The 18,892-nt window shown below is 35.3% G+C and overlaps 1 protein-coding gene across 1 annotated transcript; it reads right to left on the bottom strand.

Moving 5' to 3' along the window:
* Positions 1 to 609: 609 nt before the first annotated feature.
* Positions 610 to 17,018, bottom strand: AADAC (arylacetamide deacetylase). Its single transcript, XM_001106694.5, has 5 exons — positions 16,705 to 17,018; positions 13,376 to 13,598; positions 8,408 to 8,477; positions 4,251 to 4,422; positions 610 to 1,620 (listed from the first exon to the last, which is right to left on the bottom strand). The coding sequence occupies exons 1-5, from the start codon at positions 16,840 to 16,842 to the stop codon at positions 1,024 to 1,026; spliced, it is 1,200 nt and encodes a 399-aa protein (XP_001106694.2). The 5' UTR covers positions 16,843 to 17,018; the 3' UTR covers positions 610 to 1,023.
* Positions 17,019 to 18,892: the final 1,874 nt, after the last annotated feature.

Below are 18,892 nucleotides of genomic sequence, written 5' to 3'. Positions count from 1 at the left end.
CCTCCCACTGGGTTCCTCCCATGACACTTGGGAATTGTGGGAATTACAATTCAAGATGAGATTTGGGTGGGGACACAGTCAAACCATATCAGTGAGTACAAAGATAGAAAAAGCTTTAGTCCCCGATAATGATGTGGAGCTTCTGCACCATCTGAAGACTGCCGTAGTTGGGCTTCTTTATAATTAGAATACACTACATAGTTCATAGTCAATACAAGTAATTCTGCCCAGCATTAAATATATTCCATTTTATTTATTTTTCTCCCTGCAATATTGGGATGGGATTTTCAGAGATTAAAATTTTCTCTGATTTTTCTATCATTGGCTAGTGACTTCCACATCTGTAGTCTTTGGCTGTTAGGTAAGTTTTCATCCCAAATATTTCTTCTGTCTTTACTAAACTTCAGTTTCTTTACCTTTCCTCAAATAAAAAGCAGCTAATTCCCCAAAGTACCACAGTGAGATATATATATATATATATATATATATATATATATATATATATATATTTTAGCATTGATTAGTTTAACACTTGGTACCTGAATTCTAAAAGTGTTACATAGAGAAATTTACTGTGGTAATAAATTGACATTTCACTGAGACAACTGCTTTTGAAAAGAATTGGCATTTAATTCATATCTGTGATTAGGAATGTTTCAGGTTGTAAATGAACATTGATTAAAATCTGGGCATTATTCAGACAGGCAATATTTGCTCACATTTATTCTCCTGCATTGTAAATAGTAGCCAACACACAAATATAAAGTATACAAGAATGTAATATTTTTAAAAATAAGATTAACAGTGTAAGAAGGAAAATTTCAGAAAAAGCAAATAGACAATGTAGAAAATTGAAATGAAATCCCACAGTAAGAAAAAAAAACAGAAAAGTGACTATTTAAGAATTATGCTACATGTGGAACTTAATTAGACCATTCTAAGAAAGGCCAATTTCTAATGCAAATTTTCTGAGGTTTTGAGATTTACTTTATTTTAAAAAATATGTTATAGCTACATGTTTTACTATAGATTTTCCTTTAGCCACTCAATATACTGATTTATAAGTCTGTGACTAATTTTAAGTTCCAGAATTGAAAATGCTCCATGGAATCCATCCTCAACATGGTTATGAGTAACCTGAACTCCAGCGTTGCGAAGTCGGGTGACATACATGAGTCCATCATCTCTTAAGGGATCATATTGACAGGTGATGACATAGGTCAGGGGTAAACTATGTAATTTTTTGTCATCAGCCAACAAAGGGGCTGCCCTCACATCTAGGAACCCTGGATATTTTTTAGCCAGCTCAGAACTGCCATAATTTGGGTTGTTATAAACATGTCCTTTTATAAACCTCTCAGGGAGCAGGGAACTCCAATTAACAAATTTGAAGAGATGACTTGATTCCACAGGTACATGTTGTCTGGAAAGCATGGCTTTTTCAAGTGATCTATCAGTGGTAAAATATTCACTCCAGAATCTGACCATGAGTGATTTGGATAGAAGTAGAAAATTTGAATTTTCTTGATATGATGGTAAATCTACATCAAGAGGCTGAAGGGCAGGATAAATTAAAGCCTGGATCTTGAGTTTGATCTTGACATCTGGGTCATCAAGGAGCTGAGAAACAAGATGATTTGCACAAATCATTTTCATTTAAAACAATAAAGTAGCCCTAATAAGATTATCTATCTATCTATCTTGTCTTTATCTATCTATCTATTCATGATCTCAAAAAGACTTAAGTAATAAATGAAACATACCATCACAACAAACTTTCTAACATTCGAAATGGGTTTCTAGAGCTAGATGTTCATCAATATTTTCAACTTAAGGAAAATCATCTGTCATATATGCTTTATGGATAATACAAAAAGATCTAAGTGATCATTACAAAGTCAATCTCCTATGCTTTCTACTAGGAATGATAACCAGAAGAACTGCATAAATATTCTCTTCTATTCATGTAAGAGTATATTAAAATAGGCCTGGTATCGTGGCTCAATCCTGTAATCCCAGCACTTTGGAAGGCTGAAGTGGGTGAATTGCTTGAGGTCAGGAGTTCGAGACCAGCTGGCTAACATGGCAAAAACCTGTCTTGACTAAAAATACAAAAATTAGCCAGGTGTGGTAGCACACACCTGTCATTCAAGCTACTCAGGAGGCTGAGACACAAGAATTGCTTGAACCCGTGAGGTGGAGGTTGCAGTGAGCTGAGAAAACACCACTGTACTCCAGCCTGGGACACAGAGTGAGACACTGTCTCAAAAAAAAATTATTAAAATATACCAGTATATTAATAAGCTTTGCTATGAAGAAGAAGGATCACTTAATAGAGGTTTCTGACATGGCTTTGATGCTAAAGTGACATGTTACTTTAGGAGATTTGGGCAAGACTTCTCTGTGAAATGGTCTATTAACATCATCTTCTATATCAAGTCTATTGTGCTAATATTTGTAATAATCAGTCTGTAAAAAGAGATATACCAATACCAGGTAGGAAAAAAGGAGACTTATAAGAATGAAATATTCCAAAATATGTTTTAAATTGTGAAAACATATAGGTTAAAAAATAATTTTATGTTTTCAAAGTGTATAATATACTATAAAAGATGTATAGAACTTCTACATAAAATTACAGATATTATTAGATGTAACCTCAAATATTTTGCAAATTGTGGTATTTATCTACATTTTAACTATAATTATCAAAATAGACCATTTTGGAGACTATTTGTAAAGATTGGTACAAGTTGCCAAGCATTTTTATATAAATTTATTCATATGACCCTCAAACAACTCTTTAAAGTTGAAAGAGTTCATTTTTCTTACAGGAGAGAAAATGAATATTTATTTAAAGAGATTAAGCCAGTATCAATTCTAGAAATTACTGCATCTCCAAGTTTCCTGATGTCCAATCTAATGCTTTTGCTGCTACATTATGAAATTTATCGTAATGATTAGAAATCTACCTGTGAAGTTTCAAATACTTGTTCTGTCTTATGATTGAAACAAAGTGCAATTATAAATCTTTACTTTTGAGAATATTGTTCAACAGATTCTAGCAGTCAAAATGCTTTTAAGTGTGAAAAATTATAAGTAAATGTAATTAACAAAACCAATAACAGCAATGTTTTAAAATTGCTTTAGAACCCTCATTTGTAACTAAAGTCAACTAATAAAATCTAACCTTCTACATACATTCTTAGAGAGAAGATCTTAGGTAGCTCCTTCTCCTGACTGCCACTCCATGGGAAAATAGTCCCTTTCCGACTACTACATGGGAAAAGAGTTTAGATGTTTAAACAATCAATAGCAGTGTTTCTTCATCATAAAAACAAAATCTATTCTACATATAATCTGGGGCAAAAATGCCATTTATTATTATTATATTATCATTAAATGACGATAAAAAGATCTGATTTTATATCTACATACAAAAATCTTTTGAATTCTTCATATTTCTTCTTTGTAAGTAGCATGGGAATCTTTGAATGTGTTGATAATTTTCTAAAAATAGGATTATTGTTATGGTAATAGAGGAATATGCCATCAAAGGTTCTATGCGTCTGAACCTCTAATAGGGTAATAGGATCATTAGTCTCACAATTACATGATCTCATTCACCTACTTAGTATAATATTTTACTGACACATATTATTTTATTTTTTATGCTTTTAAGAGACAGGACCTTACTCTGTCAACCAGGCTGGAGTACAGAGGCATGATTATAGCTTACTGTAACCTTGAACTCCTGTGCTTAAGAGATCCTTCCGCCTCAGCCTCCTCAGCCTCCCAGGTAGCTAGGACTACAAACTCACACTATTATGCCAGGCTAATTTTTCTTTTCTTATTATTTATTTATTTATTTATTTATTTATTCATTTATTTTTGTACAGACAGGGTCTCACTGTATTTCCCAGGCTGCTATCAAACTCCTGGTCTCAAGTGATCCTTTTGCCTTGGTCTCTCAGAGCGCGCTGGGATTGCACTTCTGAGCTACCACATGCAGGCTATAATTTCAAATTAATGATTTATCCAAAGAGTTAACATTCCCTTAAGAAAGAAAAAAAAATCTATGACAGAAGCAGAGATTGACATTATAATGTTTTAGTCATTTCTTCTCAATATTCTCTTTAATAGTTTCAAAAAATTAATATCTTCTATTTGCATTTATATTTTAATACATGCATTAAATATGTTTATAAGTAGACTATTTTTAAAAAGCATAGAAACTATCAACATCATACCTGTTGAGTCACTGCTGCAGCTAAATTCCCTCCTGCACTATCTCCAGAAATACCGATTCTCTCAGGGTTCACACCGTATTTTGCAAGAACTGTTTTACGTAAGAACCACCTTAAGGCGTTATATACATCTTCAAATTGAATTGGGAAATGATACTTAGGTGCTAATCTGTAGCTGTAGAGAGAAAACATAGTTCACACATTTTTTTGTTTTTATTAGAACGTAATATATTATTGGTGCAAAATAATGGCAAAACCGCAATAACTTTTGCACCAACCTAGTACATGCTGGAAGTGCACATATGTATATAATTTCTTTAATTTTCAAACTAAACACAGCCACATAATCAGCACTCAGATCATGAAATATAACATTTCCAGCATCCCAGAAACCTTTTGTTTACTCTCTTTAATTCCTAAAGTAACCACTAATTTGACATAACAACATAAATTAATTTTGCCTAGTTTTTGCCTTTAAATAAATGAAATCATATAGCATATACTATGTATCTGGTTTCAATTGTTCAACATTATGTTTCTGAGCCTCATTCACATTGCTTCTACCTTCCTGTATAGTACTCTATTGTTTGAATATACCACAAATCATTTAGCCATTAACATGTTGACGGGCTAAGTGAAATAAGCCAGTCGTGGAATAACCAATACTGTATGTTTCCACTTATATAAGGTGTCTAAAATAGTCAAATTCATAGAATCAGAGTGAAACTATGGTTGCAAGGGCTGTGGGGAGGAGGAAATGGGGAGTTACTGATCAGCTGGCATAAAGTTTCAAACAAGTTGAATAAGCTCTACAGATCTGCTGTAGAGTCAAAAATAATGCAAATTTAAAAATTCATTAAGAGGGTAGATCACATATTAAATATTCTTGCAAATAATTAAACAAACAATAAATACTAAATAAATATTTTTCCAGATTAAAAAAATGTTATGGGGATTTAGACTGCTTGCAGTCTTGGGCACAAACAGTGCTGCTATGAATATTCTAGTACATGTTTTTTTTGTGATCATATGGATGTATTCTTGTTGATATATACCTGTGCTACTGATAATAACAGAGGTATGCATAAGCTTTACTTAATAATGTCAAAGAGTTTTGCTAAGTAGTTTACCAAGTCATTCTCAAACCAGAGCTTATGGAAGTGCTGTTGATTCAAAACCTCATCAACACTTGGTATTTTATGTCTTTCTCATTTTATCTATAATTTTGAGTATATAAAGGTATCACAATAGTCTTAATTTGTATTTTCCTGATGTATACAGTACATTTTCATATATTGTTTGATGATTTGGATATCCTTTTCTGTAAATTGTCTTTCTGAGTCTTTCCCCTATACTTCTATTAATTGGTAAGTGTTTTTATATTTTGGATTTGAAAAAGTATATATGTATTTAAAACTGTTTAACTTACATATATGTCTATACCCACATATATACACACACACAAACTTTAAGATTTCTGCTAATGACAGAGTCTAGCTCTGTCGCCCAGGCTGGAGTCCAGCGGCACGATCTCAGCTCACCGCAACCTCCAACTCCCAGGTTCAAGCAATTCTCCTGCCTCAACCTCCCGAGTAGCTGGTGCCCACCACCACACCTGGCTAATTTTTGTATTTTTGGTAGAGATGGAGTTTCACCATGTTGACCAGGCTGGGCTCGAACTCCTGATCTCGTGATCCACCTGCCTCGGCCTCCCAAAGTGTTGGGATTACAGGCATGAGCCACTGCACCCGACCTGAATTTTTAACATAACCATTTTACTGAGACATTCATAACCCATGAAATTAACACATTATAAGTATGCAATTCAGTGATTTTCAATATATTCAGAGTTGTGCAATCATTGCCACAATCAATTTTGGAAGATTTTCCTCATGCTGAAAGGAAACCCTATACCCATTAGTAGTCACTTCTCATTTCTCCCCATCCTCCAAACCCAACCATAGGCAACCATTAATCTACATTCTGTCTCTACTCATTTGCCCTATTTTGGACATTCTCTATAAATGGAATCACAAAACTTGCCATTTGTGACTGACTTGTTTCATCTAGCATAATATTTTCAAGATTTGTCCATACTGTAGCAGTCCTTCTATTAACAAACGAATAATTAACTGATAAATGGATTAATAAAATGTGGTATATTTACACAACTGAATATCTGTATAGATATGCCGCATTTGATTTAAATATTTGATTGAATTTTAAATATTCAGTTGTATAGATATACTACATTTTATCCATCTATTAGTTCATGAACATTGGGTTGCTTCCACTTTTAAGGTTTATGAATAATGCTTCTACAAACATACAAGTTTTTATATGGGCATGTTTTCATTTCTCTTGTGTATACACCTAGAAATGGAAATACTGGGTCAATATGGTAACTCTGTTTGACGTTTTAAGGAGCTGTCAAAGTGTTTATTCGCACCAGTAGTATAGAGGATTCTGATTTTTCCATGTCCCCACCAACACTTGTTATTATCTTTTTAAATATATATATTATACCCATCCTAATGGGTGTGAAGTGGTATTTCATTGTGGTTTTGACTTGCGTTTCTCTAATGACTAATGATATTGAGCATCTTTTCATGAGTTTAATGGTCATTTTAATTTAAATACAACCAAAATTATCTATCTTTTAATGTTGGAGTTCTTCATCTTTAATATCAATAAAATGAGAATATTTGAAGATAAGGCATATATTTCATACATATTTTAAAGTATATTTTATCTTTCAAGTGCATGTGATTTATTAGTCATTTCAATGAATCAAACACAGGTGTAGGTCTTATCCTGTAATTTGACTTGCCATATTTAAGAAAATTCTCTTTAAGAATAAAGTTGGAATGCAAAACACCATAAGCCTGGATTTTCTAACTGCATTTTACAAAATATTATTCTAGCCACTACATTTATGAGTGATCACATACAACCAAATATTGATCAAGATTATGTCCCAACATTATAATAATGATTTAACTTGACAAATGGGGATAAGTATGTTATTTTTTAACTGTTCATTTACTTTCTGAAATTTCAATTTAAATATATACTACTCTGGTATGGGTCTACCCAGCAATCCACCCCTAATTTTACTGTCCCTAAGTGCTCTTTCCATAAGTGGATTATTTAACACAATTTTATATGAACTCATCTATTTTGTTTAATTTGATAATAAATTTTTAATATACTTAGTGCAGTGTATAGCACTTGGTGAGCCTAAACTATAGGCTATATTTTAAATATTTAAATATTTAAAATATAGGCTATATTTTAAATAATTAAATATTTAAAATATAAAAATTTTAAATATTTAAAATTATATAGCCTACAGTTTAGGCTCACCAAGTGCTATACACTGGGCTAAGTCTGTTTCAAGGATGTTATCACTTACTCTTCACGATGACCATCTGAGATGGAAATTATTTATGATGCACTTTTATAGATGATCCTGTGACTCCAGGGCACTCATTTTTAAAGACTGTGAATTAAGGATTGAAAGGAAATATCATTCAGGTAATTATGTCCATAAATGATACAGTTTGAATTTATGTGAAAACAATTTGTTTTTTTACTTTTTGTCGTTTCTTTTTGCCTAAATAACACGTGTACACACATATACAGATTTTTTTTTCTCAGCTCTAATCAGGTCAGGCCTAGCACTCACTTGCAATTGCCTACTTAGTGTCATCTGAGAAACATTTATTTTTGGCATAATCATGCATCGGCTGAGAAAGCTGAGAGAATTGACTGAGCGTGGTGGCACATGCCTGTAATCCCAGCACTTTAGGAGGCTGAGGAGGGCAGATAACTTGAGGTCAGGAGCTCGAGACCTGCCTGACCAACATGGTGAAACCCCCATCTCTACTGAAAATACAAAAATTAGCTGGGCGTGGTGATTCGCGCCTGTAATCCCAGCTACTCGGGAGGCTGAGGTTTGAGAATCACTTGAACCCAGGACAGAGGTTGCAGCGAGCTGAGATCCTACCACTGCACTCCAGCCTAGGTGACAGAGTGAGACTGTGACACACACACACACACACACACACACACTCACAACAAACAAACAAAAAAAGAAAGCTGAGAGAATCTTGGCATGTCAGGAATCTGGCCAGAAAACCAAACAGCACAGCTCTTACTTGGTTGATATGACCACAGCATCAAGTCGGTCTGCTGTCCATCTTGACAGCAAGTCATAATCATTTATAGCTGAAATAAAAGGATAAAAGCAACATATTAGTAAAATAGACAAACGAAGACAAGGCTGTTTCCTTCACAAAAAAATCCTGCTGCACTTCTTTCACGTTCTGGAAGTTCTGTTTTACCTTAAAACAGGAGAGACAAATTTAACACTGTATTTATAAGAAGCCATCCATCCACGACTCAGTGGAATTCAAGTTTCCCAGCGAACCTCCTAATGCTCTCCCTGCCTTTTATCTTTTGTCTTGCACATTTTACCATTGATCCTTCTATGTCAGACTCATTCTCTAGATTAACCCAGCTCTGTTACTGGAAGGAGGTAATGATTTGGCTCTGTTTTAGATGATGGGTATACAAAGAAGGATCACCTAAGTCTGCACGGGACAATAGAAAAGGCACCTGAATATAAGTGGAATAGAACTAGGTCCCCTTAAACAAACACTAGAATTTACTGCTTGCATCTGTACTACTACTTTAAGAATATACTTAGCTGAGGCCTGTCTTTGCCTCTTTTTCTCTTGTCTAAGAGGAAGACGTAATACTCTTTTTTTCCATTTCCAACCTTCCTCTCTATATCCAATTATTTTACTAGTGCTCTAAATTTTCTTCCCTTTCATTTCCTCTGGGATGTGTATCTATCAGTCAACACTCCCAGCCCATTACTTGGCTAACGTATTTCTACTTATTACCTTCATTTATTTCAGTCTACCAACTTGTTTATATTTCTCCTGCACAAAAATAAAAGAAAATGCTCTTACTTAGCTCTCGTTTCAATCTATAATTTCCTTGCTTATTTCACAACTAAGTCCTTTTAAGGCCAGCAATTATTCTTTTTTTTCTTTTTTAGACTTTAAGTTCTAGGGTACATGTGCACAACATGCAGGTTTGTTACATATGTATGCATGTGCCGTGTTGGTGTGCTGCACCCATTAACTCATCATTTACATTAGATATATCTCCTAATGCTATCCCTCCCCCCCTCCCCACAATAGGACCTGGTGTGTGATGTTCCCCTTCCTGTGTCCAAGTGATCTCATTGTTCAATTCCCAGCTATGAGTGAGAACATGCGGTATTTAGTTTTCTGTTCTTGCGATAGTTTGCTGAGAATGATGGTTTCCAGCTTCATCCGTGTCCCTACAAAGGACATGAACTCATCCTTTTTATGGCTGCATAGTACTCCATGGTATATATGTGCCACATTTTCTTAATCCAGTCTGTCACTGACGGACATTTGGGTTGATTCCAAGTCTTTGTTATTGTGAATAGTGCCGCAATAAACATAAGTGTGCATGTGTCTTTATAGCAGCATGACTTATAATCCTTTGGGTATATCCCCAGTAATGGGATGACTGGGTCAAATGGTATTTCTAGTTCTAGATCCTTGAGGAGTCGCAACACTGTTTTCCACAATGGTTGAACTAGTTTACAGTCCCACCAACAGTGTAAAAGTGTCCCTATTTCTCCACATCCTCTCCAGCACCTGTTGTTTCCTGATTTTTTAATGATTGCCATTCTAACTGGTGTGAGATGGTATATCATTGTGGTTTTGATTTGCATTTCTCTGATGGTGAGTGATGATGAGCATTTTTTTCATGTGTCTGTTGGCTGTATGAATGTCTTCTTTTGAGAAGTGTCTGTTCATATCCTTTGCCCACTTCTTGATGGGGTTGTTTGTTTTTTTCTTGTAAATTTGATTGAGTTCTTTATAGGTTCTGGATATTAGCCCTTTGTCAGATGAGTTCTGGATATTAGCCCTTTGTCAGATTGCAAAAATTTTCTCCCATTCTGTAGGTTGCCTGTTCACTCTGATGGTAGTTTCTTTTGCTGTGCAGAAGCTCTTTAGTTTAATCAGATCCCATTTGTCAATTTTGGTTTTTGTTGCCATTACTTTTGGTGTTTTAGACATGAAGTCCTTGCCCATGCCTATGTCCTGAATGGTATTGCCTAGGCTTTCTTCTAGGGTTTTTATGGTATTAGGTCTAACATTTAAGTCTCTAATCCATCCTGAATTAATTTTCGTATAAGAAGTAAGGAAAGAATCCAATTTCAGCTTTCTACTTATGGGTAGCCAATTTTCCCAGCACCATTTATTAAATAGGGAATCCTTTCCCCATTTCTTGTTTCTCTCAAGTTTGTCAAAGATCAGATGGCTGTAGATGTGTGGAATTATTTCTGAGGGCTCTCTTCTGTTCCATTGGTCTATATCTCTGTTTTGGTACCAGTACCATGCTGTTTTGGTTACTGTAGCCTTGTAGTATAGTTTGAAGTCAGGTAGCGTGATGCCTCCAGCTTTGTTTTTTGACTTAGGATTGTCTTGGAGATGCGGGCTCTTTTTTGGTTCCATATGAACTTTAAAGCAGTTTTTTCCAATTCTGTGAAGAAACTCATTGGTAGCTTGATGGGGATGGCATTGAATCTATAAATTACCTTGGGCAGTATAGCCATTTTCACAATATTGATTCTTCCTGTCCATGAGCATGGTATGTTCTTCCATTTGTTTGTGTCCTCTTTTATTTTACTGAGCAGTGGTTTGTAGTTCTCCTTGAAGAGGTCCTTTACATCCCTTGTAAGTTGGATTCCTAGGTGTTTTATTCTCTTTGAAGCAATTGTGAATGGGAGTTAATTAACGATTTGACTCTCTGTTTGTCTGTTACTGGTGTATAAGAATGCTTGTGATTTTTGCACATTAATTTTGTATCCTGAGACTTTGCTGAAGTTGCTTATCAGTTTAAGGAGATTTTGAGCTGAGACAATGGGATTTTCTAAATATAAAATCATATCATCTGCAAACAGGGACAATTTGACTTCTTTTCTTAATGGAATACCCTTGATTTCTTTCTCTTGCCTGATTGCCCTAGCCAGAACTTCCAACACTATGTTGAATAGGAGTAGTGAGAGAGGGCATCCCTGTGTTGTGCCAGTTTTCAAAGGGAATGCTTCCAGTTTTTGCCCGCTCAGTATGATACTGGCTGTGAGTTTGTCATAAATAGCTCTTATTATTTTGCGATATGTTCCATCAATACAAGGCCAGCAATTATTCTTACCATTTTATATTCTTCTGTCTTTCTTTTTGCTTGCTGTGATGTGTTTCTCTGTGAATATCCGTCATGTCAACAAGTCTCTCCTCAACAATATTAACATAAAAAGTTCAACATCCAAGAGACATACTTCCATCCTACTTACTTGACATTTCTACACAATCCAGTACTTTTATTATTTCGTCTTTCTTGAGGTTCTCACCTTCTTTGGCTTTCTTTTCATTTTTGACTTTTTTGACCACCTCAGTGCTTTGCTGTCTGCTTATTCCTTCACCCAACAATTTTGTTTGCATTCCCCAGAAATCTGTTCTCACCCTCCCAGTCAGTCTGTCAGAAACAAGGCACTCATTCAGGTGTCTCTGTCATTTTTTTCTGTCTTTTTTTTCATCTAACTTCCCACATCAATGGACAAATCTGCTTAATTTCAAGCTTGTAACATTTTCTTTTCAGGACTAATTTATTCTTCCTCTCTAGAGTTCAGAGTTCTTAACTTAGTAGGCCCAGTCCAATCTTCACTCCTCCAGTTAATCTATACTGTATTCATTGGAGGTAAACAGATAAATATCAAGAGCCCTAGAGCTCAGGTGGGTTAGGTGATTTTCTCACACAATTGGGACTTTTATCCTAGTGCTTCCACTTCTAAACGTTTTTCTCTTTCTGCTGTAATTCTATACATCAAGAAATATACAACCTTCACACCCAATCTTGGTTACTCTTGCCAAATAAACTAAGTTTAGCCTACAGTTGCCTCTTTCCATAGTTTAAAGGTTTCTCGATACATAGTGAGTTGTAACTTAATTGGATGTGTAATCTACTCTTGTCCCAATCACTGAGTTTCAGCCAAAGGTAACCAACTTGTCAAATCAGTTTCAAATAAGGCAAACGCTGAGCTGTAACCAATCCGCCTATTTCTGTACCTCACTTCTGTTTTCTAAATGTCACTTTCCTTTTTCTATTCGTAACTCTTCTTCAACCATGAGGCAGCGCTGGAGACTCTCTGAACATATTCTGGTTTGGGACGGTGCCAATTTGTCTAAGGTTTTTCTTCTAACATTCTGGCCTATTATTTCCTACATTTATCACTTTAAAACACGCTGCATTTTTTAGTTATTTATCAATTGATTAAAGATTGTCTCCATTAGAATGTAAGCTCCAAGAAGACAGGAAGACAGGAATTATTATTATTATTATTATTATTATTATTATTAATTTGAGGCAGAGTCTTGCTCTGTTGCCCAAGCTGGAGTGCAATGGTGCGATCTTGGCTCACTGTGACCTCCACCTCCTGGGTTCAAGAGATTATCCTGCCTCAGCCTCCCAAGTAGCTGGGATAACATGCACCTGCTACCATGCCTGGCTAATTTTTGTATTTTTTTTAGTAGACACGGGGTTTCACCATGTTGGCCAGACTGGTCTCAAACTCCTGATCTCAAGTGATCCACTCGCCTTGGCCTCCCAAAGTGCTGGGATTACAGGTGTGAGGAAATTTTGTCTATTCAAAAATATATTCAAAGATCTCAAAATATTACCAGGCATATAGTACACATGAGTAAATGGATGAAAACATTAAATGGTTCTGTAACATCAAGTGGAGAATGATAGAAATAACACGGCTTTCTTAGAGTAATTGCAATAAATAGAAAAAAAAAGTGTCTTCTCACCTCTACCTGGGTTGATGAGGAAATGCATATGCGGAAAAGAGTGATATAAAGATTCAAGGAAAAGTAAAACTTTGCCATCAGAACAAAGTACGAGAAGATAAAAGAGGCATTAATGTCCATGCCAAAGGGCATGTATACCTACTGAAGACTTAGTAAAATGTTTGCGAACTACCTCAGTGACAGAGATTTTTCAAAGCATTCACTTACCAGCACTTCCCATGCACCAGCCTCCACCATGGATATAAAACAACCCCCTTCTTAGTACTTCAGACTTTCTCTTTGGCACATATACTCGAACAAGAATGTTGTTGAATTTTGTCTCAGTCACAGTGACATTTTCATCTGAGGTTGGTGGGACTTCATAAAAGCTCCAGACAACCTTCAAAGAATCCATAATGTGGTGAAGTCCCAGCAGCTCCACAAATGTAGCCTAAAAATGAAATTCAAAAACATCTTAAAATTCAAGTATCAAATGGCAAAGAGATCTATGGACTCACAGGTACACATTAATCCTTAATAAACTCAAATGGAATGAACTAAATTTTCATGCATGAATCTTGTTTGGTCCTTTTAAAAGAAACCAGAAATTCGAAGGTGATGCCTAGGGTGGTTCTTAAAAAAGAGGGAGTATACTGTGAAGGAAATAAAAATATTTCATCCCAAAATACATCTCCTTGACATATTGCAAGGTGGCTTTTCAGAAGGGCTGGAAATACAAGAATAGCTGGAAAGCTTTTCTTTTGTGAAGGTGATTTGCATCTGCAGAGAAAATCTGCATTAATGCAGGCTTTCTCTGAGAGCCTTCATTTGTCCAGATTTGGGAAAAATCTACTGAGAATCTGACACCTTTAAAGGTCTGAAAGAAATTTTTACCATCTATTCTCTCTGAGGGCTACTACCTATGAGGATCCATGTACCTAACAAGACCACTTTTACTAACCATGTCTCCTCTTCTCTTCTTCCCATAACCTGTCTTGCCACCATAACATTTTTTGGCCAAGCCATCATTTTTTCTGTAACCTCAAGATAGTTTAAAAATAAAAATAAAAATAAAAATAAAAGGTCACCCATCTGGCCATTTCTTTGAGATTTTATATTTTGTAAGTCTATTAAGTATGCTAAAAAATGTATATGCCTTTTTCTTCTATTAACCAGACCTGTCAGTTGACTTTCAGCAACCTTCAGAGGGCAAAGATGAAGTTTCATATTGACCCCTGCTACTGATTTAGTTCCTATTTCACTAAAATGTGTCAGGTTCTCTACCAAGCTTTAGGGTTTCAGAGATGAACCAGACAAATGCTCTTCTCAAGCATCTCAGAGTTAAGTGTGAAAGACAGATAAATAAATGGTTACCAAACAATGTAAATATATTACAGAGCTCTGTACAAGGTACTTTGGGAGCAAACAGCAGGCAATTACAAAAAGCTACCTGGGAGTAGCAACTGGAAAAGCAATTTTATCTGAGACTTGAAATAAATACCTTTTCCTAAGTCTTTTGCTAACCAAGTAAGAAAAGGAAAAACCCTGGCAGGTCGAGGAACTGGTTTAGTTTAGAAATAGGGAGGTGCAGTGAGGTGTGGCTATGCAGCTGGTTGTACGTGGGAGCTGAGAGTCAGGGTTGGGAGGGAAGGAATGAGTGGGAGAAAAAGGGAGGGCAGCTTGCCTGCCTGCAGCCCATCCTTTCACTGTAGAATGAGTCAGTTCTGAGCACTCTATTGTTGTCATCTCAGTAATATTAACAACTTGCTTATACGGGAGGAAGATAACATTTTCATATCCATGTCAGATAGGAGGAAAGTGAGCCCAGGAAGGTTAAATATGTCGTCTATGCCTACACAGCTAGTAAATGATATTTACCAGGATTCTCAATCTAGTAGTTTGATTCTTGATGTAATGTTCATAATGTAAACATTTAATAAAGGGTATGAACACTCAAAGATTGCCAGACATTTCAGAGAAGCCAGCAAAACTAATCAGGAAAAAAGGGACAAACCAGGAGCATAATTGACCACAAAAAAGCAAGCAAACAAACAAGCAGATAATTCAGGAATAAGAAAAAGCATTAAAACAACCTTTAAAAAGTATATCTACTGAGAGCTCTGAAAATATGTTACTTTCATAAATTGTGAGCAGAATGTAAGTAAATTAATGAATGAATGAATTAAAAGGCTAGCAGATAAGAATATATATGTAATTGCTTAAATAAATAAAAAATTAATATAAAGACTCCAAGAAAAAAAATCAAAGACCTCTCACATATTGTAGCACAGACAGCAAATATGAGGGAAAAAAATGTGTCCCTTTCTTAAAGATCTTTAATAGTTCTGCATCACATACAGAATTAAATCAAAACTTACTACCAGTGCCCACAAAGCACTGTATGATGTGACTTCTAACCTCTCCAAACTAATTGCAACAATCTCCCCATTAAACCCAAATGTTTCATATGATTTCTTGGACTTGTCAATATTCTGTAGCTGGGGTTTTTGTACTTGCTGCTGTCTCTGCTGGAAAACATTTGTCTGAGCACTTAGAACGGTTGGTTTCTTTTCATTCTTCTGGTCCCTAAGTAGATGTTTCCTCTTCAGAATGGCTTTTTCTTGCCATACATACAGTATCCCACTCTTACCTTCTGCCCAAATTACTCCTTTTTTCCATCTTACCTCCTTCAAGGTACTTCTCATGAATTAAAATCATTTATTCATTTAATTCTAATTTATATTTTTTCTCCACCACTAGAATGTCAACTGTGTGGGGACAGACCACTTGTTTGCCTAATAGGATTTGACAGAGTTGAATTGTTGAATAAATGCATAGTAAAAGATTAATCCAGGAGTTACAACATTCATTTGGTTTAAGTTCTGAAAAGAGATTTTTTTTTTAATGAAGATAATAAAGTAACCAAAGAAGTAATAGTAAAATATCCTCAAGGATCCAGAGAGAGCTACACCTTTTTAGTTTGCCAGCATTCAAGCTGCCCTGGCAAGCAGCCAGTTGCCAGGACACCGAGGTCTCCCTCCCCTTCTCATTTATGCATATTGTGCCTCTCGTGGTTAATCCTAGGCATGTGCCAACCAGCCTGCCTATTGAATCTTTTCTTGAGAACTTATTTACGTGTCCTTAGTCTATATTCTGAATTCTAAAGATAAATGCATAAAAATCTATAACCAACACAGTGCTGCATAATCAGATGATCTCTAATTTGAGTATAAAATTTAGGTAACAAACCATACCTAAGATAATAATTCAAAGGAGAGCCACTATCGTGACATTAAAGCTACCTAAACAAAGTACTTTTTAGTAAAACCTATTCAAATGACTCCTTGCTTGCTGTTCTTGATAGCTTTTTAACATGATTCCAATACATAAGACAGAAAACAAACGACGTTTCTAAGTAATATATTGTCAGAGGCCACAGCGTTTATTTTAAAAGATGAATAAGTCAAAAAATCAAAAGAATAGAATCTTGAAAAACTTAATTCTCTGGGTCAGTTCGTGGTGTATGCACATCTGAATTCATAAAATTCCAAACTTACCAAATTTTCTATAGTTTTCTGTTGCGCGTTTATCCACATCAATCTCCATGGCTCCTCAATGTTATCTGAGAGAGGCGTATAAATATAATATGCTATGAGGATCCCCCCAATCAGAAGGTACAGTGATTTTCTTCCCATGGTGTACGTCCTGCTTCTTGGTCTCTAGAAACACAGAAAGTAAACTTACAGACACATGATGTGTCTGAATAGTGTACTTTAATAAGTAGTGTGCTTCAGCTCCACCCAAAAGCTTTATCTTGCTCTTCTGAATATAGAGTTGCTCACTTAGTTTAAGGGTTGGCATAATAAGGTCAAAATTTTATCTGTTATCCAGATACACTTGTGTTAAGTGCAACTTCAAGGTTTAATGAGTAACAGGAAACTAGGGCAAAGTTTGTCAATGATCATAGTGTTATTTGTATTCCAATAAACAGCATGTATTGAGTAATAACTTGGGAAAAAATTCTTTAACTCTAACAAAATTATCCATAGAAAACATACTGAATTCAGCATCTTTGTTTTAAAATAGCTTATCATGGAAAAAACAAATTATATATATACACACACACATATATATGTACATATACATACATATATATGTATATACACATTATACGTACATATATGTGTATATACATATATACGTAAATATGTATATACATATATACATATACATGTACATATATGTACGTATACATGTATATACATATATACATGTATGTATATATATTACAGGCCTGCGCCACCATGCCTGGCTAATTTTTGTATTTTTAGTAGAGACGGGGTTTCACCATGTTAGCCAGGCTGATTTCGAACTCCTGACCTCCAGTGATCTGCTTGCCTCGGCCTCCCAAAGTATTGGGATTATAGGCATGAGCCACAGCGCCCGGCCAAATATATTCTTAGTGTTGAGAGTGTAGAAAACAAAACAGCTATTATTTCTGCCCTTACAAAATTTAAATTATCTTATCAGAGACAGAAATATTGGTAATTCAATCTGAAAATTTTTTGAGAGGGAGATTATAAAAATAATAATGATAGTAATGATAATAGTAATAGTGGACATTTATTATTTATTCTGAGATTCAAACCCTATGTTAAGTGATTTGGATATATAATCTGAGTCCAGACACCTATAAGACTAGTACTATTATTTTCTCAAAATGAGTAAAATGAGTTTTTAAAAGTCTAAATCACTTGGCCAAGGTCATTATACTTCAAGTACTAAAGCCAGAAAAAATCAAGGTAGCTCGGAGAGTACATAGAAAACATTTTCAAACAACTTATTTTTTTCCAAGATCTTGTATATACATATATATATGTTATACAATAAAAATGCACAAAAGAAAAATAATAATTGTAAGGCATAATTGGAAGGACAGCCAAGAAAGAAATGAGGCCAATAGACCCAAGTTCAGGCAAGCTGATTTATTGTCAGTCCTGCCCGGCTACCTCCTGACAAAAGCAGAGGAAGCAGCCCTGCTTACAGGCTATAGCAAGGTTGTACAGGGTGTAGAAACGGGTCAGGGTAAAGGAAAAAGAAAAGGTTGGGGGCGGGGGTCCTTTGTGCCAGGTGTCTGACGGCTTCCTGGGGATGTTTTTCTTGCCAGCTCTGTTGTGTAAGGTAGACGTCTTGACCACATCCTGAAACAGCTGGCCTCTGGTCAGTCACAGGTGGGTTTGGGGTAGGGGGTTTTACTTTTGGCCTTTGGGGCTTAGGTCTATGGTAGGGGAAAACAGTCCAGTTGGGTGGACCCTAACAGTAATAATAAACCAGATTCCTACATTGCTAAGCTCACTGATGTTGACACCTTCGTGTATTTACTGTTATAACTTTTTTAATACATACATAAATCTTTCCTGGCTGAAGCCTGGAGTAAATAATTTCTTCAAGGAGTCCTGGTTTCCTTTAGTGGCAAATGTTAGTAAAGAAAAAAATCTTGACATTATATGTAGTCATTGGTACTAAGCCATTTTAGTTTGCAGAGCTAGAAAAGACAGATTTTGAAAACATGAGCTTAAAACGATGTTTAAATTTAATACTACAAGATTGTCTCGATTTCATTACTTTTGCAATTTTATAGTTTTTCAAGTTAACATTTAATTTTCATTTTACGTTACTGAAATCTTATGTTCTGTTGCATAAAATTATAAAACATTTATATGCAAAAAGGAAAATTACTAAGTC

Source organism: Macaca mulatta, chromosome 2, assembly GCF_049350105.2.
Source record: "Macaca mulatta isolate MMU2019108-1 chromosome 2, T2T-MMU8v2.0, whole genome shotgun sequence".
In the NCBI taxonomy this organism is placed as follows: Eukaryota; Metazoa; Chordata; class Mammalia; order Primates; family Cercopithecidae; genus Macaca; species Macaca mulatta.
This window is presented reverse-complemented; position numbering and strand designations above follow the sequence as displayed.